The sequence below is a fragment of the Lygodium microphyllum genome, chromosome 21 (assembly GCF_053477565.2).
Source record: "Lygodium microphyllum isolate KBCC chromosome 21, Lygodium_microphyllum_v1.1.10, whole genome shotgun sequence".
Classification (NCBI taxonomy): domain Eukaryota; kingdom Viridiplantae; phylum Streptophyta; class Polypodiopsida; order Schizaeales; family Lygodiaceae; genus Lygodium; species Lygodium microphyllum.
Window position 1 is genome coordinate 108343755 of NC_141155.1, and position 26756 is coordinate 108370510.

The following is a 26756-nucleotide window of genomic DNA, read 5'->3' on the forward strand; positions in this document are numbered from 1 at the left end:
ATAGACTATGTCAAGATTTGTACCACTTGCCAACTGGTGAAAGCGCCATGTTCCAAGCCAATAGGTTTACTTCAACAAATGCCAGCACCTTACTGGCCATGGGACATCATTAGCATGGATTTTATTGTGGAACTCCCCGAATCCCATGGCTATACCATCATCTTTATAGTGGTGGACTATTTTCCCAAAAAAGCCCACTTTATACCTACCAAGCCACCATTGAATGCCAAGGAGGTAGCCTACCACTTCTTTATGCATGTCCTAATGAGGCAAACACTGATCGACTTGATAAGAAAGTTGTGTTAAGACCCCCAAGTCATAATGAGGCAAACACTGACCAGCTTAATAGAAAAGGTTGCATTAAGACCTATTAATGCATCAAAGTCCTAGACCAACTAGCTTGTTAGGAGCTATATTAAGACCCTAGAATGAGTCAGTAAGTGCTACCCTTAGATTGCTAAAGACATCAATTCATTGTGTGGGGTGAGTGTATAGGCTTTGTAGCTATATCATGGTGTTGCTGCCAAAAATACCTACATAGAAAGTAGTAATGACTATAACCCTTACTTGGTTTCCACTATGTGTGATTCCCTATAGCCAATGGTGAACCCTTATATATGCAACGTCATGAGGGTGTAGTCTTCGGATGTTCCTATGTTGTATCGTTTCTTTCATTGAATAATACAAGAGTATACCTTACTCTTACATATTGTGTTACCTTTTTATGCCGTGTCAAGTGAGTGATTGAGTACAAGTGCATTACACCTCCCCATCTCCCTAGCCCAAGAAAAAAAAAACAAACAAACAAACAAGTTTTAAGATAATGTTTTATTGCCTTCTTCAAAGAATAGCTTGTACTCTGAAACTCCTATAAATCTCTCCACCAAATCTCAGACTCTAGACTCAACAAAACCCTAACCAAAGTATATATTTCTAGACTATAGCTACCATATCTTATCTTCCTTTATAGCCACCATTATCATGCCACCTCCATCAAATCTTAAATCACTCAAAGGTTCCAAGTTTGGTATTGTGTTGTATACTTCCCTTATTGAGCTACTTACCTAATTATTGATATCCAACCAAGTTCTACTAAAAATAAACCTCAAGAAGTGAAAGCCTTGTATTTAGTCACATGCATTGAGTTATTACCACAATGTAAAGGAGCTTTAGACTAGCTTGAAAGATACAATTTTCATAAGGCTTTTGCCAACATCAAGTTACACACCCTCAATGTCTCTCCATTAATACAAGAATACTTCCACAATTGTGAATATAATTGTCAACAACTTCATGGCTTACTACATGTTGAATCTACTTAGTTGTTAAATTAGATTCGCAAATAAAGATCAAAGAGAGCCAAGAATTAAGGCTCCTCAAAGCATATGTTTCAAATATGCGATGTCAATTTCACTTTGGTGACTCTTATAGTCGAAAAGTCCCCACGTGTCTGCACCATAGATGTTGAGGTACTACCTATTGAATCTATTTTTTGTGAAACATTAGCTTGTAACATGCAACATAAATTTCACTTTGGTGACTATATGGTTTAAGAGTTCTCACATGACTGCACCATAAATGTTGAAGGGGGTATCCAAATGTGAGATGGAAAGTTGGATGTTTCAGTCTAGTGATGCTAAGAACTAGTTGTATGACTTCCATCAATAATGAGTACACCTGAAATGAAATCTCAGCCATCCAACACTTGAACTTAGACAATCATTGAGCCACCATTTGCTACCATAGCATGTTTTGCACCAGAGAAGAAATCAGCATTCACTCAGTTAAGTGGGAGGCCAAGAATGCTGCATTGGAAAGTGTGGTCACGAAAACAAGAATTGGCAATCCTAATCACATCGCTGATTACATCAAAATTAATCAAGTTGAAACACCACCCCCCTCTGGTTTCCTTGGTGGACCTTAAAGTAGTACACGGATAAATCACACGCATGGACACCACACTTCTTGCTCTAGGCCAAATGTACAAAACTTGAATCCACCTCTCAAGTTCCTACATGTAAATCTCATTGAAGGATGGTTTGATTGACCTGCTACTATGTCATCTAGAGATACCAACATCCTTCAAGCAATAAACAAAGTGCTACGAGGCCCTAAACTCACCAACTGCAGTGAGCAAGCTTCAACTTTGAAACTAAATAGCACAAATGAGTTTATACTGACAAGATCCAATAAATCATTTCCATCCTTGATGTGTATGCACAAATTTCACTGAAAAAAACAGTACAGCCACCTCTTCCCTTTGGAGGAGGGTTTTAAATGGAGGCTGCAAGTAGATGCAGAAAACCACATCACTAGGGACTATATGATGACTCCTCCACATTCAAAGCTTTGTCAAGTCTTGCTTGTAATCATTGACATCAAAAATACCCCTCCAATTGAAGTGGAAATAGCATCGAGCAGTCAATATGTTTCTGCCCCTGCCTTTCTGTCCACAATGAGTTTCTTAGGACATCCATGATAAGAAATCAAACTTTCAAGTCATAACATGGAGCTGCTGCTTCAGCTTCTGTTTACTTGGTTGGGCACCGGTCAAAATGTCCCAACAATTGCTTAGCCAATGCACATGAACAAAACAAGTAAAAGAGTTTTAGGTAGCAAAAAATGGCACAAAAGACAAAACTCCAAGCAGCAGTCTAAGTCGCCTTAGGAGACCAGGTGTATACAGGGGGCAATGTGAAATGAACCATCAACAGTAATAACAAATCAAGCTAGTGGTAATGGCCAAGCCTCATTGTTATGTATACAATGCACAGCTTGCGCTGCTTGCAACTGACTGCCAGCCCCTTAGTAATCCCAACCATCACCACGACTACCAAACTCCCATTTTCTCAAAGGAAGGCCACCATAGAGCTCAGAAAACTTCAGAAGGCAATTAGTTCGTTTCATATAATGAACTTTGGTGTCTCTGCTAATAGCCGAACTGGAAAGCTTTGAAGTATCAACAGCCCAAGCAGGATGGATGTATTCGACAATACGCAAACCTGTACTGTTTGCAAGAATAAAGTTCAGAAGGATGTCTTCACAATTAAAAAGCTCATCCACAAGAGCTCTCCCTTTTTCTGCATCTTTACTCCAGTACTTGGAAAATGCAATCTCACTGTCCAGAAAAGCAGCACCAGTCAGGATCATGTTATACCCATTTTTGTTCCGTGCATACCTCTCATTCCTATATTTGAGAGGGCTCCCATCAATGAGACGAGGATAGAAGCCAACAATCCTTTCTGGATGATGTCGCCAGGCTTTGAAGGCCCTCTCAAGGTCATCACATGTCATCATGATGTCATCATCAAGCTCAAAAACAGCACGAGTCTTTATCTCAGGATCAGGTTCAAAACGATTGTTTAAGGAGTTTTTATCCTCCACTCGAATCCGAACAGGCACTGCAGAATCAAAATCAGTTTCAGGATTTGGAGGCTGCCCCTTGTTCCAGACCACCACTATCTCACGAACTGATGCACAGCGAGAGTAGTGTTTGATATACATTTTCAGATTCCAGATGCGTGCCTCATATGTCATCGTTATCATTGTGAATTGTGAATATTGGCCATCTACTGGGTATGGTTCCTCAGCCCCATTCCCACCAAAAAAGGACCTGACCCCAATGCAGACCGATACAACACTAAGAAAGAAGCACATAAGCATAAGTGATGCACCTGCACAACTGCTAAATCTAACACGGCCTCTTATAGCAGAGGTACTCCTGTTCAAGCGAGACAAAGCCCGATGTAATTTTGATGTGACTTGAGGCCGTACCCATACAGAAGACACATCACTCCTCTTTCCGGCACTGAGGCACTTGCTCAAGGGGAAGACACATCGCACAACACCAAAAATGATGCCAAATAGGAGAACAAGAGAAATAAGCACCAGGAAAGAAAGAGCACCTAATAGATATCTAGCATTAAGGTCACCAGATGGAACCCTATCTCCATCCATTACTGCAATCCACTGCCCTGAAGGTAGTTTTTGGGCATCCATGTGGTGATGACGTACACCATTCCAAGCATTACGACCCTTTTTTGACAATTCCACACCCAAAGGAACCTCTATCTCTTGAAAGTGGTCTCTGGACAGTGTCTCCACTCGAAACAAGCGCAGCCTATGGCCATAAGTTTCACCACAATCTTGTCCAACCCGGTAAAGAAGCCCTTCATGTACAAATGGTCTGCCACCATTGCGGGCCCCAGAACTTGAACCCTCATTGTGTACCGGGTTACCTTTATGTTGTTTCCAAGGTCCAAATGGAGTGCTTGCATACCATATCTCAAGCTCTCCATTCTTTTTTGAACCAAATCTGTGAAAGTCTGAACCAAATATCCAGAAGTTCCCATTATATTCAATCATTGTTGCATCCACAAGAGGCCTCTTTATAAGAACTCTGTCTAAAGTCCATTCAAGTGGGAAATTCAGCGCCCTATAAAGACGAAGGTCACCCTTCTCATTTCCTTCTGGCATCATATAGACCTGGGAAAAGTAAACAGCCATCTCTTTATGCTGGCACCCAAATGCATGAACAACTAACATTAGCAATATTTTACACATAACTTCACCGTAATCACATGGGACAGGGGAATGGGGACAGAGATGTGACAAAGGATGGCAAAAAGCAAGGAACAGGACAGAGTTGTGGGATGGCATACACACTTTTATATTTGCCGTTTATGTGTGTGCGCAAACCTCACATGGTGCAAATGTGATATGTACAATGTGCTGCTGTTACTTTTGAGATATAGACCCATCATATTTTGAACAGCAATCCCCATCACATTTTGTTACAGGAACAGCGTTCCCCCATCTGGATGGCCCTCAGTTGTCACCTGGTGTGTATGCACTTATTACAAAATTCTAAATGTCTCAACAATAATTAGCTTGTAGACTCGCTAACACAGATCGCTTTGGCAAAAAAACAGAAAACAACTTGCAACTTCATTGGACAACGGAGAGAGACTCAATGCATCCGTAATTCAAAACTCATAGATTAAAGCAAGATACACACATTGAGATGATCATGCATCCATAATTCAAAACTCATAGTTTAAAGCAAGACTTACGCGTGGATACATATCAGATTCCCAAAATTTAACACCCTGTCATAGCTGCATACTAGGGAAGCCAAATCAGACAGGCCATTCCAGCTCCAAGATTTCATGCGACATTGCATAATAATACGTCTGCTGAATTGGCCAGTGGAATCCTTGTCCAGATCCAGTAAGGCAAAACACCGCCTCATTAATTTCCATGTCCCTCTTTGAACATGTAGAAGTACATGATACAGGTACACTACATTATGATACCTTTGTATTTGACAAAGTTTTTCTAACATTAGACAACAAGCCCACTGATATCTTTAGCCTTTGATCCCAGTCAATCTTGCACTTTGAGAAGGTCCAACCTTAAACTTGTCAAATAAAGAAGGAAAATCCAATACATGGCATACAAATTCTATAGCTAAATTCTATCCACGACTTGGAAGATACTCATGTAGAAACACAAATAAAGTACATGTGGGTAAAAATCGTGTAAAATACTCAGCTCCCAATCAGATTTTGCCCCATAGTCACCAGAAACAGCTCATCATTCATCCAGTTTCATGTTTTGAGGTTTCATTTTGCCTTTTGTTTAATTGGCTACTTCGAGGTTTCAAGGTTTTGAGGTTTGGAAAAATATTTATAATGATATTTGGAGTTACTATATAGTATATACTGGTAATATTAGAGAAAGACACTGGATCCACAAAATGAAAATGGTCGTTCCACCTTGATCATGGAGTCAAAAGTCAAAAACCTATCAAAAAATCCATTTCACCTACTCGTTTAGAAATTAGCATTCACAATTCAAAAATCACAACATACATGCTATAACATATGCATAATACACAATGCAAGGTAAAAGTGAAAACTTGTGTTCATGTGTGCAATCTTTGTGGGGAGGCATATGTTGCTTGAGGAGGTGGAGGCCCAAGGCAAGAGGAGGAGGTGGAGTGTGTGGAAGAGGTGGAGGAGGAGGAGGAAGAAGAGATGAGGCGGACATGGATGTCGAGGAGGAAGAGGGAGGAGGTGATGGCATGCATGAGTGGAAAAACACTGGTCTGTAAAAGGAAAACACCCTGCATATTTTTTTTTCAAAGAAACCATTTTAAAAAGATTTTGCTTCATGATCCCCTTTCAGTACACGAAAAAAAACATTTTGTGTTTCGAGGTTTTCTATTTTGCCAAGGCAAAATGCAATTTTTGGTTACTATGCTTTGCCCCAACTTGAATTTGACAAGATGACACCTTTTGTTGCTTTTTTCATTAGTCCTTAATTCCAAATGATAAAATTTGTTTCATTACCAACTTTGCAACTTGTATCTAGTCAAATCAAACATCACTCAAATGGCCACATGGTTTTCCCAGTTGTCTATGCCTAGTGGGTCATCCACCTTCTATCAACTCTTACAACTGTCCATAGGTCAACCACCCCGAGTCACCATGGCAAGCACCTTGGTGCCACACATAGTAGTGCCAAGCCAAACATCTGTCTACTACCCAACACAACCCACACATTCAACACCTCACTCATTCTTTCATTCTTCCACAACAACTAAGAATGCATTTAGTGACGACAAGACTCACTTCAATGGGTCAAATTTCACCACTTGCTCAAATCTTCTACAGCATTTTTTGGACACAAAGTGCAACCTTGTTTGAGGGATAAAACCCCAACCTCATGACATTGGCCATCTTAGCACCATCACTAATGAGGCACTCACATGTGCAACATGCCAACGACTAACTAGCCTTTTATTGCAATCAAATTAGAGTGTTTTCCTTCTGTTCCATCTGTGCTTCATCTTCCTTTCTCTGCATTTTGTATTGATTTGCTTCTATTGCAGAGTCTCACACATTCTTCCTATTGCTACTACTCATTTAACTCCATCTCAGCCACCATATATGTGTTTTTGCTGCCCAGAGTCACCTCAAACATCCTACTTCCCAAAGAATTGCATTTCGCTCCCTCCATTGCTTCTATCAACATCAATATCACGGATGGAATGTTATGGCTATGTTTCGGAATCCGCCACAAGTCGAACCCGAAACAAGTATGACACACATATAGAGTTGTTCTCAATGTTTCTGATGTCATTCTCAGTTCACCCCTTCCCCGATCATTGAGACACTAGGGGTTTGAGGCCCCACTTGTATCATTTTCAGTGTGCATTCTACAAGCTGGAATCCTCATGTTGTCATAGATTTTTGTGTTTCACTTTGTTTGCACAAGCATTTCTTTACAATGTATGCAGTCATGAGTTTCTTTTTCTTTGGCCTAGCATTTCCTTACAATGCATGCTGCCCTATGCACAATGGACACTCCACTTATGATGCATGTGCTTTGTCAAGTTTTATGATGACTACAATTGGCACAGGTGGGGGGTTGGGGTGGATTTTGTTTTGTTGTTGGCCAAGGGGGCAGGCATACATGCCCAATTTTACTCCATTAGAACAACCCCCAAATAAATTATTTGTGAAAAAAGTATTATCTTTATTTGGTAGGAAAAATGACCAAAAATTCCTATAAAAGGGCATTTTGTGGGCATCCATGTATTCACTCACCCTTCCCCTTTTCACCTAGCTGCCCATACCCCTTGGAGCAGCTACTGCCCAACCAAAGGAGATGCCGCCTAACTGTCCAAAGGTGGTGCCCTACTATCCAGCCTCCTTGCCCTAGACACTAGAGGAGCCATCGCCAACCCATTCCTATTGCCATCCAATCTCATCACCTTCCAAACTCTTGCTGCCTGTGTTTTCCACTTGGCGGGCTGCATTTTGTTGCTGCAATGGACTATCAACCCACATCATTTTCTTCCTTATTTGCTGATCGTGGAGCTGCTGAGTCAGAATTCAAATCCTAGGCCCTCAATTTTGAGCGCGCAGCCCAAGGTGACTCAAACTCCAATTTTTGCTATAAATAAGGGCTCACAACATAGATTTTCCAATATCTCCATCTTTGACGACTCAAATGGCTAGGTTTTACTGAGATAACTTGATAGGTTAAGAGAGAATGCCGTAGAGAGAGAAATTTCAAAGTTTCATCAAGAGGAAGGCTAAAAATTTTATGTTGTCTTGCTCGAACAACCATGGAAGCTGCCATCTACAACTTAAGACAACCACAAAGGCTATTGACCCCTCCTATATGCTATCACCTAGACCAAAAGGACCTTGGGCTACTGACACCTAGATCTAGAAAGCTCCCAATTGCTATCACTTGCTATAGGACCGGTCTGTGGTGGCAACAAATCACATAAGCAACATCTCCTTGCTCTCTGATAGCCGCCTTCTCTCTCAATGGCTGGAATAGACTTCCACTAGTCCCCAAAAACGTTTTTCCACTTGTGTGGACAAGTTTTACTAAGAAACAAAATGTGATCCCATTTTTAAGCATTATTCAACTTATTAAATTAATTTTTAAAATAAATTAATTTTAAACATTAATTTGATCATTATTCTAGTGCCCAAAAAAATAATTCCACCAACCAATTTGTGTTCCAAGTATCTTTAAACCAACATCAATTAATTACCTAATGCCTAGTCTCTAATGTCACCACTAACATTAATGGTCAATAAATTAGTCTAGGCCAAAATCTGACACTAGGTACCACCTAATACCTGTCAGACATAACTTATTACAACTTTTTTCTTTGGCACCAATTGATATTTCGGAGTCTTGGGCCCCATACTATGAAATAATTAACTTGCACCTCACATGTGCATATCACATTAGCACATTTAACTAACTTCAATCAAATGTTAAGCAAAGCAATAAAATTTGACACCCTTGTAACAAAGCACCACCTTGAAATACTTGCAATTACCCTCAATTGCACTACAACGTACCAAAGCATCCGTTGCTACTATTTGGAGATACATACAAGCATCGTAGCCAAACAACATGTGCATCTATGGCTTAATTATGTTCATGCCTTATGCATGTGAAATTCCAATCACTTAAACAGTTACAATCCACACACATGAATCATAACCACTGTCAAAACCATAAGGGATGTATCCACATTACCAAACCCACCAATATTCCGACCACCAAGGCAAAGTAATGCATAAACTAAGCATAATCAATGCTCATAGCAATAATGTACCATGTGATAGCCATATAAAGTATACATTAGCTGCAAACCACATATAACTTATGCAATTGTGCTTCTCTTGCATCACTTGCAAATCTATACTACACACTATCCATGTATCCCATACATGCCTTGTAAATGCACATCATAACAAAATGTACATTCCATGTATTCCATGCATGTCAATGACCTTGCAAATGTATAGTTTTAGAGCCTAGGTGCAAACCACACCATATGAATACCAACTCACAGTGACTAGCACATTGAATAGTGATCCCAACGGCAAAAATATTGTTAACATATAATACCCTAGATGCAAACCAAGTACATCTAAGATCCACTACATAACCAAGTTGTCCATCACTAGGAGAGTAATGTAGAGAGAGAAATTTAAGAGTTTCATCGCAAGAAAGGCTAAAAATTTGTTGCTGCCCTGCTCAATAGCCACGAAAACTGTCATCTAAAACTTAGAACCACCAAAAGGTTATAGCCCCCTCCTATATGCTATCACCTGAACCAGAAGGACCTTAGGCTATTGTCACCTACATCTGGAGGACTCCCAACTGTTGTCACCTACTATAGAACTGGTCCATGGTGGACCAACAACATCTCCTTGCTCTCTAACAACCTCTTTCACTCTCACAATGGCTGGAATAAACTTCCACCAGTCCCAAAAACGTTATTTCCACTTACATAGGCAAGTTTTACTAAGTGGCAGCCTTTTAGTCCCATTTTTCAACATCATGCAACTTATTAAAGTAGTTTCAAAATATTAATTTTCAAAATTAATTTGATAATTATTCTAGTGTCCATAAAAATAATTCCACCAACCAATAATTAAATTGGATAAGCCAATTTGTCTTCCGAGTATCCCTCAGTAGTTATCAATCCTTAGACCTACATTAATTAATTAATTAATGCCTAGTCTCTAATGTCACCACTGGCCAAAAAATTGATCTAGGCCAAAATATAACATCGGGTGTTACCTAGTATCTATCAAACATAACTTATTACAACTTTTGCCATTGGCACCAACTGATATTTCGAGGTCTTCGATCCCACACTGTGAAATAATTAACTAGCCCATGTGCATATCAAAGGTCACACGCTAGAACAACCATCGAAGGGCTGTAAATTCTATCTCCAAGTTCCATAGCCAAGGTAGACCCGCTAAACAAGAGGGAACAAATCTCTATCTTCTTCTTTCTCTCTTGGGATATGCTAACTTTGCTATACAACAAATCAAAACAAAGTGAGGTCCTTGATGCTGATTTGGAAGATTGAGCAAGGTAGGTTCAATTGGTATTGCATTCAAGATGATAGAGGTTGTTAGAAGGGTAAAATTTTTCAATGAACATGGTAAATGCAACTACCAACTTGTTAATCCCCTCATTCATCGTCTTAATTTCACTTGATAATTGCTCATAATCATTAGAAACATTGGATGTATTGTTGACTTCTTCCAAAGGATGGGCATATTGTGCATATGGAAGAGTGTTTACCTTGGATGTAAATGTACCCAAGCTAAAGGCTACTATGTCGTGGTGGCCTTCATTGTCCTTTTTCAACATACCACCCAATATCTTTAGGTTCATCAGTCTAGGATAGAGCCATGGATTTTCAAACATGTATTGATGGTTGCACCTTTGCATATGGTCCCAGCATGGAACCGAGGATCGTGTCCTCTCTCAATGTCCAAGATTAGGCCCACCTTCTTATTCTTATCAACATGGAGACAACAATCGGCTTCCAAAAATCCCTATAAAAGGGTATGTTTTGGATATCCATCCATCTCTCTTTTCACTTTGTCATCCTCACTCTATCACTTCTCCTCCCTAAGTGTTCTCTCTCTCTACTCCTCTTCAACCAATTGCCCACACCCTTTGAAGGCCATAGTTGCCAAGGGTTTCTGAAACAAGAGGCATGAAACGGGTTTTATAGGTTTCGTACGACTCGTATAATATAGAAAACACAAATTGACATTATTCATTATTCTATACGATGCAAATGAACATTCAACATAGCATCAATATTTGCATGCATCATGGTCCACTATCCATACCCAACATCAACTTTAGTTGTACAAGGAGCCATCAATATATGCAATCATTATGGATAGAAACTCAAAACAAAACTCTCGCATGTGACACAAGCTACACGTGAGAGAGAGAGAGATGTTGCAAATGTAAAAGTTGTTTTTTTTTTCGGGGGGGGGGGGGGGGGGGGGGGGGGGGGGGGGGAAAGAGAATAGGTGTTAGCAAAGACCCAGTCAAAGGATCACAGTGACGGCCCAACCACAACTCTCCAAATATCAAATAGAGAGGTCCAAATTTTTGTAGCGAGAGGATTCCATAGTAATAATGCAAAAAAAAAAAAAAAAAGAACAATTGCTATTCGAGATTAGGCACTTTAAAAGATAAGGAGATATTGTTCCACTTACTCAAATTTTGGGGCTGTGGACACAAGTCAATCACCCGGAATGCACTCAGTCTCTAGTTTCCAAGGACATATTGCTAGGCTCAAGGGTCTTCTACATCGGCACTTATATCTCATTCCACATGCTAGCCTTCTTTCTAGGGAAAACTTGGTTTCTTGGCAAATGCCAATTTCTTCTATTTCTTTGCCATGACTTTTGGATTGCTCACACGATTTGATATAGTATAACTACTCATTACAAAAAAAAGCTTGTGAGGTGTGTGAGTTTATGTATGTGTGCATTGTGAATAGTGAAAAAAGATAGACTAAATGCTATTTGAAAGATAGAGGGAGAGAGAGAGAGAGAGAGAGAGGATGGTTGTATATTTATTTGAGAGCAATCGGGGGGGGAACAAAGTGTGCACGTGTGTGTTAGCAAAGACCTAGTCAAAGGGTCACAACGACAGCCCAACCACAACTCTCCGAATATCATACAAAGGGATCCAAATTTTTCTAGCGAGAGGATTCCATACTAGTAACACAAAAAAAACAATTATTGTTCGAGATTAGGCGCTTTGAAAGATATAGAGAGATTGTTCCACTTACTCAAATTTTAGGGCTCTTGGCACAACTCGCTCACCCAAAATGCATTCATTTTTTACTCAGTCTCTAGTTTCCATGGACATATTGCTAGGCTCAAGGGTCTTCTACATTGGCAATTAGATCTCATTCAGCATGCTAGCCTTCTTCCTAAGGAGGACTTGGTTCCTTGGCATACGGAAATTTCTTCTATTTCTTTGCCATCAATTTTGTATCACTCATTTGATTTGATGTAGTATAACTACTCATTACGAAAAAAAAGTTTGTGGGGTGTGTGAGTGTGTATGTGTACACTATGAATAGTAAAAAAAGATGGGCTAAGTGCTATTTAAAAGAGAGAGAGAGAATTATCGTATACTTATTTGAGTGTGGGGTCCAAGGGGGAGAGAGAGAGAGGTTTGATATAAATGTAGAGGGTTGTGTGTGTGTGAGTGTGTGTGTGTGTGTTAGCAAAGACCCAATCTATGTAGAGGGTTGTTTGTTTGTGTGTGTATGTGTGTGTGTGTGTTAGCAAAGACCCAATCTATGTAGAGGGTTGTTTGTTTGTGTGTGTGTGTGTGTGTGTGTGTGTGTGTGTGTTAGCAAAGACCCAATCTATGTAGAGGGTTGTTTGTTTGTGTGTGTGTGTGTGTTAGCAAAGACCCAATCTATGGGTCATAGCGATAACCCAACCACAACTCTCGGAGTATCAAATAGAGGGATCCAAATTTTTCTAGCAAGAGGATTCCATACTAGTAATGCAAAAAAAAAAACAATTGCTATTCGAGATTAGGAGCTTTGAAAGATATGGAGATATTGTTCCACTTACTAAAATTTTGGAGCTATTGGCACAACTCGACCACCCGGCATGTATTCATTTATGACTCGGCCTCTAGCTTCCAAGGATATATTGCTAGGCTCAAGGGTCTTCTACATTGGCAGTTAGATCTCATTCAGCATGCTAGCCTTCTTCCTAGGGAGGACTTGATTCCCTGGTATATGACAATTTCTTCTATTTCTTTGGCATGACTTTTGTATTGCTCATGTGATTTCATAGTGTAAGTACTCATTACGAAAAAAAGTTTGCCGGGTGTGTGAGTTTGTGTATGTGTGCATTGTGAACAATAAAAAAAGATAGGCTAAGTGCTATTTGAGAGAGAGAGAGAGAGAGAGAGAGAGAGAGAGAGAGAAATTGTTGTATACTTATTTGAGTGCTTTTTTCTTTTAGGCGGGAGAGAGAGACAATGTGTGTAAGTGAGCAAAGACCCTACCCATAGAAACAGGAAACGGCTCGAATGGCCCTCGACACACGGAATCACTGTCCCCAGCACAAATGTAACGTGCCCGCCTGTCAGCTATCCACCCAAGCACGTTTTTAGCGGTCCATCGAGAGACAAGTCTAAGCGACGCCACCCATCACTCCCATGGAATGTCACAGGTTTGTCGCCTAGGGTTTCTCCAATCCGCCTCGCAACGGAACATTCATGGCCGAACCCACTAGGATCGACCTGAAATCTGTGTTTCTAGTGGTTAAGGTCTCCTAACAGCATTCTAGTGTTGGATCCTAGACATCCTACTTTATGCAAAGATACCCAAGCTAAACCAAATCCATGCCGCACTTGGTTCAAAGAGAATGGGAAACGAGGGGGAATGCGCCACTCAACCTCTCTGCCCCTAGAGCATAGTCCCATTCCGGTACCCTAAAACGGTATGAATGGAGTTCAAACTTAACCATACCTAAGGGTCGACGACAGTAAAACCTTGTGGAAAGCCTCCCAGTTCTCTGGGACCACCGTACCATAGGACAAACCTGTCATGGATTCTGCCCACCCACTTCCCTTGGTAGTTTTATTATTCCAGTTAGGTCTTATAACATTTATGTGTGACATTTAAAATCAGCTTCCTTAATTAGGCCTTTTAGGGAAAGGGGTTCGTTCGCCTAATTTACAATACTACCATGAAATAGAGCTGGCAGCCCTTTTGTCAAACAAGTTTCTTAACTGATCTTCGAGTTAATCTTTGTCTCCAGCCCATACATGAAAAGTTATATATCCCTTCTGCCCAGCAAAAGTACCCGGTCCAAATCACATGACACCATAATTTCCATCCTTTATCTAGAATAGAATCTTCCAATGCCACAGACGTCGGGCTCACGGCAGCCTTCAACTCTGTTCCGGGCTGGCAAGGGGTGTCCAGAGCTCCACCTGACTCCAAGTGGCCTAGGAGTGAAACACAATTTCTGTGGTTGGCCTTTTCACCACCCAACCTTTGGCCCGTGAATCGAGCAGTGTCCTTCTCGAGTTAGTCCGCGGTGCGATCTTGGAGATGGTCCACCCATGCAAAATATCCTTTCCTTAATTAATTCATTTAGGAATCAAGCACAAACAAGGCAGTCAGCCCTAATATCATCTTTTAGAAAACATTCTTTTATCCCCATGGCGACTTATCATCACAGACCTCTGCCATGCATTTACCATCAATCACAAGTACTTGGAATAATCATCCAAGCCACAATCCAACAATTAGTTGAATGTAAAAGCATTTAGGGTGTTGTTTGATCAACCAACAACCAATTGTATCTCTTCCAAACAAGTCACAATAACATTTCTATCGCATATCCGCTCTTCCCCTTGGGGTCAAGAGCGACACTATGCAAAATTTTACTTAGCACTCCCTTCCTTCGACTAAGGTATATATTAAGGATTCAAAAATTGTGCACGACGTAGGTTCCATAGGTCACTTACATTGGTTGATAACTCAACCTTCTTTCCAACACGTACAAAAGTATCAGTCTTTACTTTGTCTCGGGGTTTCCTAATCCTTGAGCTCTCCACTTGCCACTGAGACCTGGAGTTGTTCGTGTCTGCTCTAACCCCGAATTGGCTTGATGAAAGTAGTAGTTATCAAACGGATCTCAAGACATCTTAGTTTTAATCTTTATGATTAATTTCTTGTACTAGCTCTTAGTCAAGCCATGAAGCAAACAAGAAATTATTTCCATATATCAAGCATGTTATAGGCATAACGTGTAAAACACTTGATAATATAAGTGTTAGATGGTCTCAAGCAACTAGACTCCAACAGGCCTTGCATTGAGCTAGAATCTAGGTTTTCTTAATATTTAGGCTCTTGGGCTAAGTACTTTTGAAGTATCCAAACTTTAAATTAGAACTTTCTATTCACAATTCTTAATGTTATATTCTTTTAGCAATTATGCTATTTGTAACCCTTGACTATGCTTTAATCTAGCACTTGTATGCACAATCTTTTAATGTCGTTCTTTTAACGACTATACCATTCATAAGCCTTGACTAATTCTTCCTTGTAGTTGCTCTATCAACAAATAAGCCGTATGCAACTAAGTTGGGTTAAAAGCAACAATCAAAATGCCATATCATAACAATAGGAATAAATTCAAGCTACTCCTTTACATGAATTCAAGCACATACCAAAGCGATATAGCCTATGACTCACGAATAGGCAATTAGTACATTGATATTCATATATGAATTAGCAACAACACCTTGGTCGGCGGCTCCATTGTTGGATGTGGGATTACCGTTGGTGCGTCTCTCTCCATTTGGAGGCCATACTTCCAGCTTATGAATCTCTCTCTCTCTCTCTCTCTCTCTCTCTCTCTCTCTCTCTCTCTCTCTCTCTTGTCAAAGGGAGTGTGCCGAGGTGACTTTTCTCGATTGTGATGGGGATTAAACTCGCGAAGAAAAGAAAAGAAGAGCAACGCGTGTGATCACCCTCTAAGGAGGGGAAAGGAAGGAGACCGCTTGGATTATTTATTCTCTCTCTCTCTCTCTCTCTCTCTCTCTCTCTCTCTCTCTCTCATACAAGCCGGTAGCAAGGAGAGGAAAAAAAAATTTAACGTGTTATTTTCCTTTGGGGGGGGCGGGGGGGGGGGGGGGGGGAGGGAACATAGGGAGAAAGGTGGAGTGGTGGTGGCAGTGGCGGTGACCACCACCTACTTTGCATGGCAACGGGGAGTTTTGTAGGCCCGTAGCCTCATTCTTGTTCTCTCCTTTATCATCATCACGATCTTCATCATCGGCCCTTCTTCTTCTCCCTCGACAGCGTCGTCATCTTTCTCTTCATCCACTCAGACTACTCTTCACTTCCTCTTCTTTCACCACGTCATCGCCGCCTCTCTCCTCGTACTCATCACCATCATCCTCTTTGTCTTCTCCCTCCCCCCCCCTCCCCCCCCCCACCACCTGTCAACAACGACAGGGAGAGGAGATTAAAATTTTTTGATTATTTCTTTTTTTTAGGAGGGGAGGGGGGGGGGTGTTGGTTGTTGCAACAAAGCTGTCATGAAACGCATTGCAAATCTGTGGAACATTCCCTATCTAAAACGGGACACAGAACGCCACGTGGTACCCACTTACCTTCGGCCCGCCGCCTGCTCCTCCCGCTCGATCATTTGCGCGTTCCCATCCACCTCTCTCCTGTCTGCTCAACGCACATCCCGCCCGCCTCTTGTCCCACTTCCTTGCAACGGCCCCCAATGACCGATCCCCCCATCAATGGCCAGCCGTCAGTCCCCCCGTCTCCTCCCGCCTCTAACCTCTTTTTCCTTCTTCCTTGGACCTTCTCTCTTCTCTTCCTTCTTCTTCTCTTCTCTTGAGTCTTCCTTCTTCTTCAAGTTCCAATTTCTCCATTCTTCTCCTCTTCTCTTGTTCCTTCTCCCTTTTCTCCTTTTTCCTTCTCTCTTGACTCTTGACTCTTGAGCCTTCTTCCTTCTCTCAAGACTCGAATTCTCATTTCTCTCGAGCCATTTTTATTTCAATTTTCAGCCCAAAATGGCTTTGTCTTCCTGCCCCGCTCATTGGGCCAGTGGTTGAGGAAGAAGGTTCGATGATTGGTCATGGTGGGAAGAAGTAAATGTTGACCACCCATTGAGTAGTGGAGGATCCCGACCATGGGCTTGCAAGCTTTGCCCATATAAGCGAACTAGTGGAGCAAACAAGGTAATCCATTGAGCCGAGCATTTGTATTTCGAATTTTTATTGATTTTAATTTTTCAAAGTTACTTAAATATTAGAATATGGAATACCAATTGCCACTTGTTCCATTTTATGCATAATCAGGTCCGAGATCATCTTCTACATGAGTCAAATTCAAAGGTACAGTTTTGTCCGAATGTGACATTGGAGAAGCAAAGGGAGCTTCCTGACCGTGTAGCAGGTCAACAAGCTTATCTTACATTTAGACCACGACGTGTTGCAATTAACCCTACAACTTTTATGACACCATCCCCATCAAATGTGTCTAGAGCAGGGTCAGCATCAAGAAGTGCTACCACCACACCTACTACAAGCATTGCATCGGCCATGGCATCAACAACGCCACATGTTGCACGTAGACAGAGCACACTTGATGCTAGTTGGGATCCCAAGAAAAAGGAAGAGGTGGATGCATCAGTGACACGTTTTTTTTATCATAACCACATTCGATTTCATGCAACCAAGTCAGAGTATTTTAAATTGATGTGCAAGAAGATTGGTGAGTATGGCCCTTCATATGTATCTCCATCATCAGAGACCTTATGCACCACTTTTCTCGACAAGGAAAAGTGCCTTGTTGAGCAAGCAGCAGTGACTAGAAAGAGCCTGTGGGCTAAAATTGGAGTTTCCTTGATTGTTGATGGTTGGAGTGATACACGCAAGCGATCCATTCATGGTATGGTTGCTTATTCTCGTAGGGAAATGTATTGCATATCTTCACATGATGCATCAGGGATGTACTTGCAACAAAGTGGCTTACAGGTATTGAGCTTATTGGCCCAAAGCATGTTGCGGGATTTGTTACAGATGGAGAGCCCACAAATAGAGCAGCATGTGCTATTATCCAAGGATATTATCCGCATATCATAATTTCATATTGTATGGCTCATTGCTTAAACAACCTACTAAAGGATATTAGTAACCTATCATGGATTGCACCTGTCATAGGACAAGGAGCTCAAATGGTTAGCTTTGTTTTGAATCACCAGTTTCTTCGCCATCGCTTCTCTTTGTGGTCGAAGAATACACTTTTAAAATACTCTAATACCAGATTTGCCTTTAACTTCTTGATGCTAGGCAGATTAAGAGAATGCAGTGGTGCCTTGAAGCAGTTATTTATTAGTGATGAGTTCGCCTCATCAACATTGGCAGATACTCCTACAAGTATCTTATGCTTGGAGAAAGCAAATAACTCCATTTTTTGGGATGATGTAAAGCGAATAGATGCTATGGTATCACCTATTGTGCATTTATTGAGGGTTATGGATCATAGTACGAGGGAGTTTCAGAAAGGGGAAAAACGGAAACGAAAAAAACTGGAGTTTCGGAGTTTCGGCCAAATTTTGAAAAGGGAGAAATGGCGTTTTGGATTGTACACTAAAATAAATATTGTATTATGTGGCTATGTAAATAGATCAATGCCTACAATAATATATACCCAAATTTCATACAAAACTTTTGAGTCCATGTTATATGATTGAAATCATGATTCATTACACATATCACCACTTACGAGTGAAGATTGAAGAGTTAAGACTCAATAGTTGAAACTTAAGATAACTTAACACAATTTAGACTCAATTTTCAAAACTGAAGGCAACAAATGAATTATAATTTATGACTTCTAAATCATCTATGATCTAAAGAGTAGTGAAGACTAACATCAAGAACAATGGAGACTGATATCAAGAACAATGGAACAAGAATCAAGATGCATAATAAGTGAAATCAAGATACAATGATACATGTAACTATGTCATGTGAATAATCAGTTAAAACTCCAAAGTCCAGTGAGCACTGTGTACTAGTCTCTAGACTCTAGTAACTACTGAGTAATAAGTATCAATATCAATGAATGACTGGCAACTGTAGTCTGGACAACAAGGCCCGATGTCTTTGTTGGAAACACATGCCAAGTGGTCTTTCACGCGTGTTACGCCCCCTGAATTCTCCAATCCACAATAGTTGCACCACCACTTTTTTAATCCACCGTAGCCCTCGTATCCCTTGATTGGAGTGACGTGTCTCCAATATGGATCCAATGCCATGATTAGTCTTTAGATAATGGGAGGGGGGAAGAAAAAGAAGAAGAAGAAGAGGAAGAGAAAGAGGAAGAAAAGGAAGAAGAAGAAGAGGAGGAGGAGGAAGAGAAAGAGGAAGAAGAAAAAGAGGAAGAGGAAGATGAAGAAGAGAAGGAAGAGGAAGAAGTAAAGGCTAATGGGAGGAGGAGGAGGAGGAGGAGGATGAGGAAGAAGAAGAAGAGGAGGAGAAGAAGAATAAGAAAGACGAAGAAGAGAAAGAGGAAGAGAAAGAGGAAGAGGAGGAGGAGGAGGCGGCGGTGGCAGTGGCAGTGGCAGCAGCTGGAGCTGGAGTGCCCTGAAACAGACCACAAGATGCCGAAACGCCGGTCTACCGTTTCCGTTTCAGTCCAAAACGGCCGGTTTGTTTCGGCAGCCCCAAAACACCGTTTCGGGGTACTAAGTTATGGATGCTATGCAACCTTGCATTGACAAGGTATATGAGGCTATGGATAAGCTAAATGAAAAGCTGCAGGAGTTGGCACCAAATGATGAGCCATATGAGGAGATACGCCATTTAGTTGTGACGAGGTGGAACTCCTATAGCTCACCCATGTATGCAGTTGCATTTGTTGTGGATCCTGAGTTCCAGAGCAAGGGTCAAGAGAATGGCACTGAGGTTATGGATACATGGAGACTTATATTGTCTCATCTAGTGCCTGATCATAGCACTAGACGAAAGATCAGAGATTAGCTTTCATGTTATAGGACCTTTCGGGGTTCTTTTGGTTGTGGGGATGCACAGAAGGATTGCTGTAAGATTGGGGCAGTTTTATGGTGGGAGGACTATGGTTTGAATGGTCCTGAGTTGCAACAACTAGTCATCCGTATTTTGAGTGAGTTAGTTAGCTCCTCTTGTTTGGAGCAATTGTGGAGTACATACACTCACATTGCTTCAAAAAAGAGGAACCGTCTTGGTCTGGAGAGGGCAAACGATCTTGTATTCGTTAGTGCTAATTTGAGGATGTTATATAACAGTATGACAACAAAGCCTAATCCATTCACAGAGTGGGAGATGCAGCAAGAAGAGGAGACACATGCTGATGTTGAGGAAGATGCAACAATTCATGGTATACATGATGATGAGGCTGGCACTTCAGGAGTAGCTAGAGCAACATCAGATCATGATGATGATCTTTGATTTAGTTTACTTATCATGAGTCTCATGATACATGACACATGTACATTGTATATGATATTATGATCATTGATGACAGTGTGACACTTGGGTTGTTCTACCATGCCGATATTATATTTGTACTTGCAGTCTTGCAGTTGTCCTTTGGGCTATTTTAGCATGCCACATTTTGCTTCAATCTAGAGATTAGACTTTACATTTATTTATAGTCTTTTTTGGGGCAATGAGCATGTTCTTTCAAAGATTAGACTTCATATTTGTAATCTTTTAAGGTTTTTGGCAATGGGACCATGGGCATGTTCTTTCAGCTTAGACTTTAAAGTTTAGTTCATTGTTCATTGTTTTATCATTTATGGCATATGTATTATGCATTTTATAATTAAATAGCTTACCTCTTGAGCCTTGTAAGTTGCCATTCAATTTCTAATGAGTAGTTTTAGAATTATGCGTAATATCTTAAAGTTAAAACTTAAAATGATTTGTCCTTGTGGATTATATACCTTGGTTTGGACACTCCAAAGTCCACATGGATTATGAGTGAAATATTAAATTTTATTTTATGAATTTTAATTTTTTAAATGTCATTCCCGTTCCCACGTCCCCGTTCCCTAAGTTTGGCGTCCCCGTCCACGTTTCCCATTCCTATTCCCCATTTCATGTTTCTATGACCCTGTCAAAGGGTATGTTTCTATGACCCTGTCAAAGGGCCACAACGACAGCCCAACCACAACTCTCCAAATATCAAATAGAGGGGTCCAAATATTTCTAGTGAGAGGATTCCATACTAGTAATGCACAAAAAAAAAAAACAATTGTTGTTTAGGCACTTTGAAGATATGGAGATATTGTTCCACTTAAATTTTGGGCCCGTTAGCACAACTCGCTCACTCAAAATGCATTCATTTTTTACTTAGCCTCATTTCCAAGGACATCTTGCTAGGCTCATGTGTCTTCTACATTGGCAGTTAGATCTCATTCAGCATGCTAGCCTTCTTCCGAGGGAGAACTTGGTTCCTTGGCATACAATAATTTCATCTATTTCTTTGCCATGGCTTTTGTATTGCTCATGTGATTTGATATAGTATAAGTACTCATTACGAAAAAAAGTGTCGGGTGTGTGAGTTTGTGTATGTGTGCATTGTGAACAATAAAAAGCGATAGGCAAAGTGCTATTTGAGTGAGAGAGAGAGAGAGAGATGATTGTTGTATACATATTTGAATGCAATTGGGGGGGGGGGGGGGGGGGGGGGGGGGGTGGAAAGAGAAGCAGAGAGATTTGCCGTGAGTGTAAAGGGTTGTTTGTGTGTGTTTGGGGAGGCCGGAAAAGAGAGACAGAGTGTGCACGTGTGTGTTAGCAAAGACCCAATCAAAGGGTCACAACGAGGACCCAACCACAACTCTCCAAATATTAGACAAGGGGGTCCGAATTTTTCTAGCGAGAGGATTCCATACTATTAATGCAAAAATAAACAATTGTTGTTGAAGATTAGGAGCTTTGGAAGATATGGAAATATTGTTTCACTTACTCAAATTTTGGGGCTATTGGCACAACTTGGTCACCTGGCATGCATTCATTTTTTACTTGGTCTCTACTTTCCAAGGACATATTGCTAGGCTCAAGGATCTTCTACATTGGCAATTAGATCTCATTCAACATGCTAGCCTTCTTCCTAGGGAGGACTTGGTTCCTTGACATATGGCAGCTACTTCTATTTCTTTGCCATAACTTTTATATTGCTCATGTGATTTGATATGGTGTAACTACTCATTACGAAAAATCGTTTATGGGGTGTGTGAGTTTGTGTATGTGTGCATTGTGAACAATAAAAAAAGATAGGCTAAGTGCTATTTGAGAGAGAGAGAGAGAGAGAGAGAGATTTGCCGTAAATGTAGAGGGTTATTTATGTGTGTTTGGAAGGATGGCGGTAGAGAGAATGTGTGTGTGTGTGTGTGTGTGTGTGCGCGTGTGCGCGCGCGCGCGCAAAGACCCAATCAAAGGATCACAGCAATGGTCCACCAACCACAACTCTCTAAATATCAAACAAAGGGATCCAAAATTTTCTAGGGAGAGGATTCCATACTAGTAATGCAAAATAAAATAAAATTAAAATTAAAAAATAAAAAAATTTGTAGTACAAGATTAGGTCCTTTGAAAGATATGGACATATTATTCCGCTTACTCAAATTTTGGGGTTGTTGGCACAACTTGCTCATCCAGAATGCATTCATTTTTGACTCAGCCGCACTTCCTTCGTCACCTGATGATTCGAAGTCCGTGATCCATGAGTTTTGGGATCCCCTCTCTCTCGCAAAAGGGGATTCCGAAAGGAGTGTACTGAAACAAACCTTCCTTCCGTGGATGGGTGGTAAATCCCTCATTACAACTTAATTCCAGCAACGAACAGTTAATGCAAATCTGAAAATACAAATTTACCTACTGATCTTGGACAATGCACACCCGGTTGGCCCCAAAATTGGCACCCCTTTTGGTATTTCTTTGGCTTCATTAAAAAAGAAGTTGATTTACAATGGGATTCTCCCAATCCCTTTCGGTATTCTAACTCCCCTTGCTGTTCAAAATCACCAACAAGACTTTAATCTGATTTACCCCTTGATTCGGGCAATCAATTGGCCTTCACCCGCTTTGATGAAGATGGAAAATGCCCCAAATTCAATCATTTGCTCGTCCCTCCACTTGAATAGGCTAAAAACAGCTTCGGTCCTGTTGAATCCAAGTCTTGGAGCTTCCAATTTTTGGCACGCTTCTCGAGGCTGCTGCTAAACCATAATTTCTGCTGCAGATTAGGGTTTACAACAGAGAAATCTGAAATTTCTCAACCTCCAAGGGTCCAAATGCTAAGATCTTCGGAGTAAGGCTATGAAATGGCTGGAAGATGAGAGGGAAAGCTGTAGAGAGAGAAAATTCATGAGTTTTGTCGTGAAGAATGACTGAAAATCAGTCAAATGCAATTAATGCCCTACCACAACAGCTTGTAGATGCAAAGAACTAAAGAAAATTAGTCATTTACTGCTACTGCCCTGTCTCAACAATCTGTAAATGCTATCTATTGCTGTTGATTGGTCTTCTCCCACCCTTAAGAGCCTCAAAAGGTCCTCCAATGGCTGCAAATCACACCAACAGCCTCCCCTCTCTTTCTCTTGCAGGCTGAATACACTAAAAATGCCTCTTTCCATTCTCTAAAGACGTTTTTCAGTCTTGCATGGGCATTTTTTACAAGTGGCAGCCTTTCCAAATGGTTTTTTCAACATTTTCCATAATTAAATATTAATTTTCAATTTTTAAATACTGATAATTAATCTAATAATTATTTCGATGCTTTGAAAAATGATTTGACTGACCAATAATTAAATTGGCTAGGCAACTTCCATTCCCCAGTGTCTCTGCATCCATCTTTGACCATCATATTGGCATTAGGTACCATTAAATACCACTTCTCTAGTGTCACTAACTGACACTTATGGCCAAATGGATGACCTAGGCCAACAACTGGTACTAGATACCACCAAGTACCTATGTGGCATAACTTATAGCAACTTTTGCCTTTGACATCCCGTGATTTCTTCGGATCCCAGGCTCGTAAATTTACTTTAACCCCAATTGCACCTCACATGTGCAACATTTACTTAATCATGTGATTAAAAATTGATCCGCATGTTAAGTGAGGTTTCAAGAATATATATCCTCATGACATATACTCTCTTCACTCTCAGAGGGGGCTGCATCTTCCGCTTCAGATGGGAACCCTACATCTCGATTCTCCACCCTCAAGGGGGGTGCTTACTCATCATGAAGTTTTTCCCCATCATTTACTCTTTGGGGATGGCTCTCCTCAAGCAGTCATTTCTCTTATTGATACCCAAGATCTTCAGAGACCGCCTAGATCAAGGCCTTGGAGATTCACCCGTGACTTGGTGACAAGGCCTTCAAATTCCTTCCAACATGAAGTTACGCAGCTAGTGGCTTCTCTCTTGAGGTGAAGTCAAGTTCTATAGTTCATCCTATCTGCTAGTCCTTACTATAGGTTTCCCTTCAAGTGAAAATCTTGGATCTGTGAGAGTGCACAACGGAAGAGAAACACGAACACACAGAGAAGCAGAAAGCGAGAGAGAGAGAGAGAGAGAGAGAGACAAGAAGCAAAGGATGAGGGAAAAATACTGCGCTGACTGAAGAGGAATGGTGATACAGTGATGATGGACTGATCAATCCTTGCACACACCCCAAAGCATCAATGAGGGCACTTGATCAGGCTGATGATGACGGCAACACCAGAGACGGAGAAAGATGACGGAGTCAAAGTATACACCTACCAAGGAAGAAGGAAGATGATGATATGAATGACTGCCAAGTGGAGAATGGCTATAAATAGCCACAAAACTCCTAAGCTAGCCTATTGAAATCTGGAAATGCCATAAATGCTGGCCGACCAGCATTTAATGCTGATCGTGGCACAAAAAATGTCCAAAAAATGCTAGATGGCCACCAAAAATTGGATTGACAAGGACAATGTCCAACAAATGTGGACAAGCTGGGAAATGTAGAAAATACACAAGAAAAGCACACTCAAATCCGACAACCAAAGGAAATGCATAGAAATGCACACAAATAGCCACTCTAGAATGAGTAGCCTCCCCCATCAAAACACATGACAGACCTATCAGAGCTTCAAAAGTCCTCGTCGGACTCAGACTAAGGTTCACAAGCAGGAGTAGATAAGGCATGACAGACATGACTACTAACACCCCCTCTCAAATCCTGGATGTGGCAAAAAGCCAAGGAAAAAACGGATCTTAGGGTGGCAAGAGGAATGCCAATGTCAATGAAGTCTGTCAATGAAGACTGGCGATGAAGAAGTTTCTCACGATCTTGGGAAACCCCCTCTGAAACACTAGGGACCAAGAAATCCACAGTCACATTATCGAGATCATCCCCCTCTAAAAGGGATGGGGGATATGAGGAAACAATCGGAGGAGAGGGTGGGGGATGGGAAGAAACCTGCGGAAAAGATGGTGCACAAGCGGAAACAGATGTGGCAATAGGCAACTACCTCGGAGGACCTTGCATAAGAGAAGAGAATGGAGTCTGTGAAGCCCGCTCTCCTGTCAACATGTCACGATAGCAGCCCCTATGGAAGAATCCTCAATACAAACGGCTTGCTTAGTGAAGACAACTCGCGTACCATGCCTAGTAAGGCCATAAACAAAGAGGAGTGGAAAGCCGGGGTCCGGAACATAAAGGGCCAATGAAAGGAAGCTCGACGCACGGTTGAGAAACAAGCGCAAAGTACCAACACCACTAATAGGAACCGATACAATGTCCCCAACAGTGATTGATCCCTCAGAAGGGCATAGATCCTGCAACAAGTCACCTCATGGAGTCATATGATTAGAAACTCCACTATCAACCAGCCAAGGCCTCTCAAAAGATGAGGCAACCACTGAAGAAGGCTCCTCCAAGTCAACAATATGAAGGAACACCGACTCATAGGTAGCCGTTGAAATAGAGATAGAAGGTCCGAATATTTTAGCTCCATCCTTCGCTCTCGAACAAAGATGAGGATACCTCTTCCAACATTTCTTCTCTAGATATGTCCCCTTCCCACAATATAGGCATTTAGGCTTCTTTAAGTCGGAGTCAAAGCCTGAAGAACTCTCCTGTCATTTAGCATTTGACTTCCATTTCTTCTTCTTCCCCTCTCCCAAACCTGCAACAAAGCTTGGGTGGAGGTGAATCCACTAGCTACCCCTTTGGCACGCTCGTCATGCTCCCAAACAAGCGGGGCAAGCTACTCCCATAGAAGCTTCTCACAAGTCCTCAATATAAGAAGGCTAGTGTAGAAGACGTCAAATCCAGGCGATGGCAGCTAATCATAGCCATATCCTCTGAAGAGATCATCTTGCCAAGGGACACAAGCTCATCCTCATGTCCTCCAACCTATTGATATGATCCTTCATGGAAGGAGAATCATCAACAATGAGCATTCGCAATTTCTTCTCAAGAGTAATCCGGTGGGCAAATGTCTTTTGATGGTACAAAGAAGCAAGCTTTGTCCACACTTCCATTGCTTTCCGCAACCTACACACATACACTAGGATAGAATCTTGTAAGCTCATAAAGAGGAAAGATCGAGCTCTAGAATTGAGCCGATCCCATACGACTGCACAATCCATGGATAATCCAATGGTGGAATCCTCCACGAGACACAGGATCGAGTGGATAACAAACTCCCAAGGATCGAAGGTATCAAGAATACACTCCACTTTACAACACCAAAGCGAGCAGTTGAAACCATCAAGCCAGTCTTCTTTGGGCAAAGAAGGGAGTACATGCACCTGTATAGAGGATGCCATAGAAGGCATATGAAGGCCAAC

The 26756-nt window shown here is 41.2% G+C and overlaps 1 protein-coding gene across 5 annotated transcripts in view; it reads right to left on the reverse strand.

Annotated features, from left to right (window-relative positions):
* Window positions 1–2168: 2168 nt before the first annotated feature.
* LOC148018403 (glucosamine inositolphosphorylceramide transferase 1-like) overlaps window positions 2169–26756 on the reverse strand; it is a 47213-nt gene continuing 22625 nt past the window's right edge. For all 5 annotated transcript variants that reach the window (XM_087661190.1, XM_087661192.1, XM_087661191.1 and 2 more), the window contains one exon: window positions 2169–4485. In XM_087661190.1, coding sequence (XP_087517316.1) covers window positions 2806–4485 — 1680 coding nt within the window. In that variant the 3' untranslated portion in view covers window positions 2169–2805. The remainder of the gene's footprint in view (window positions 4486–26756) is intronic.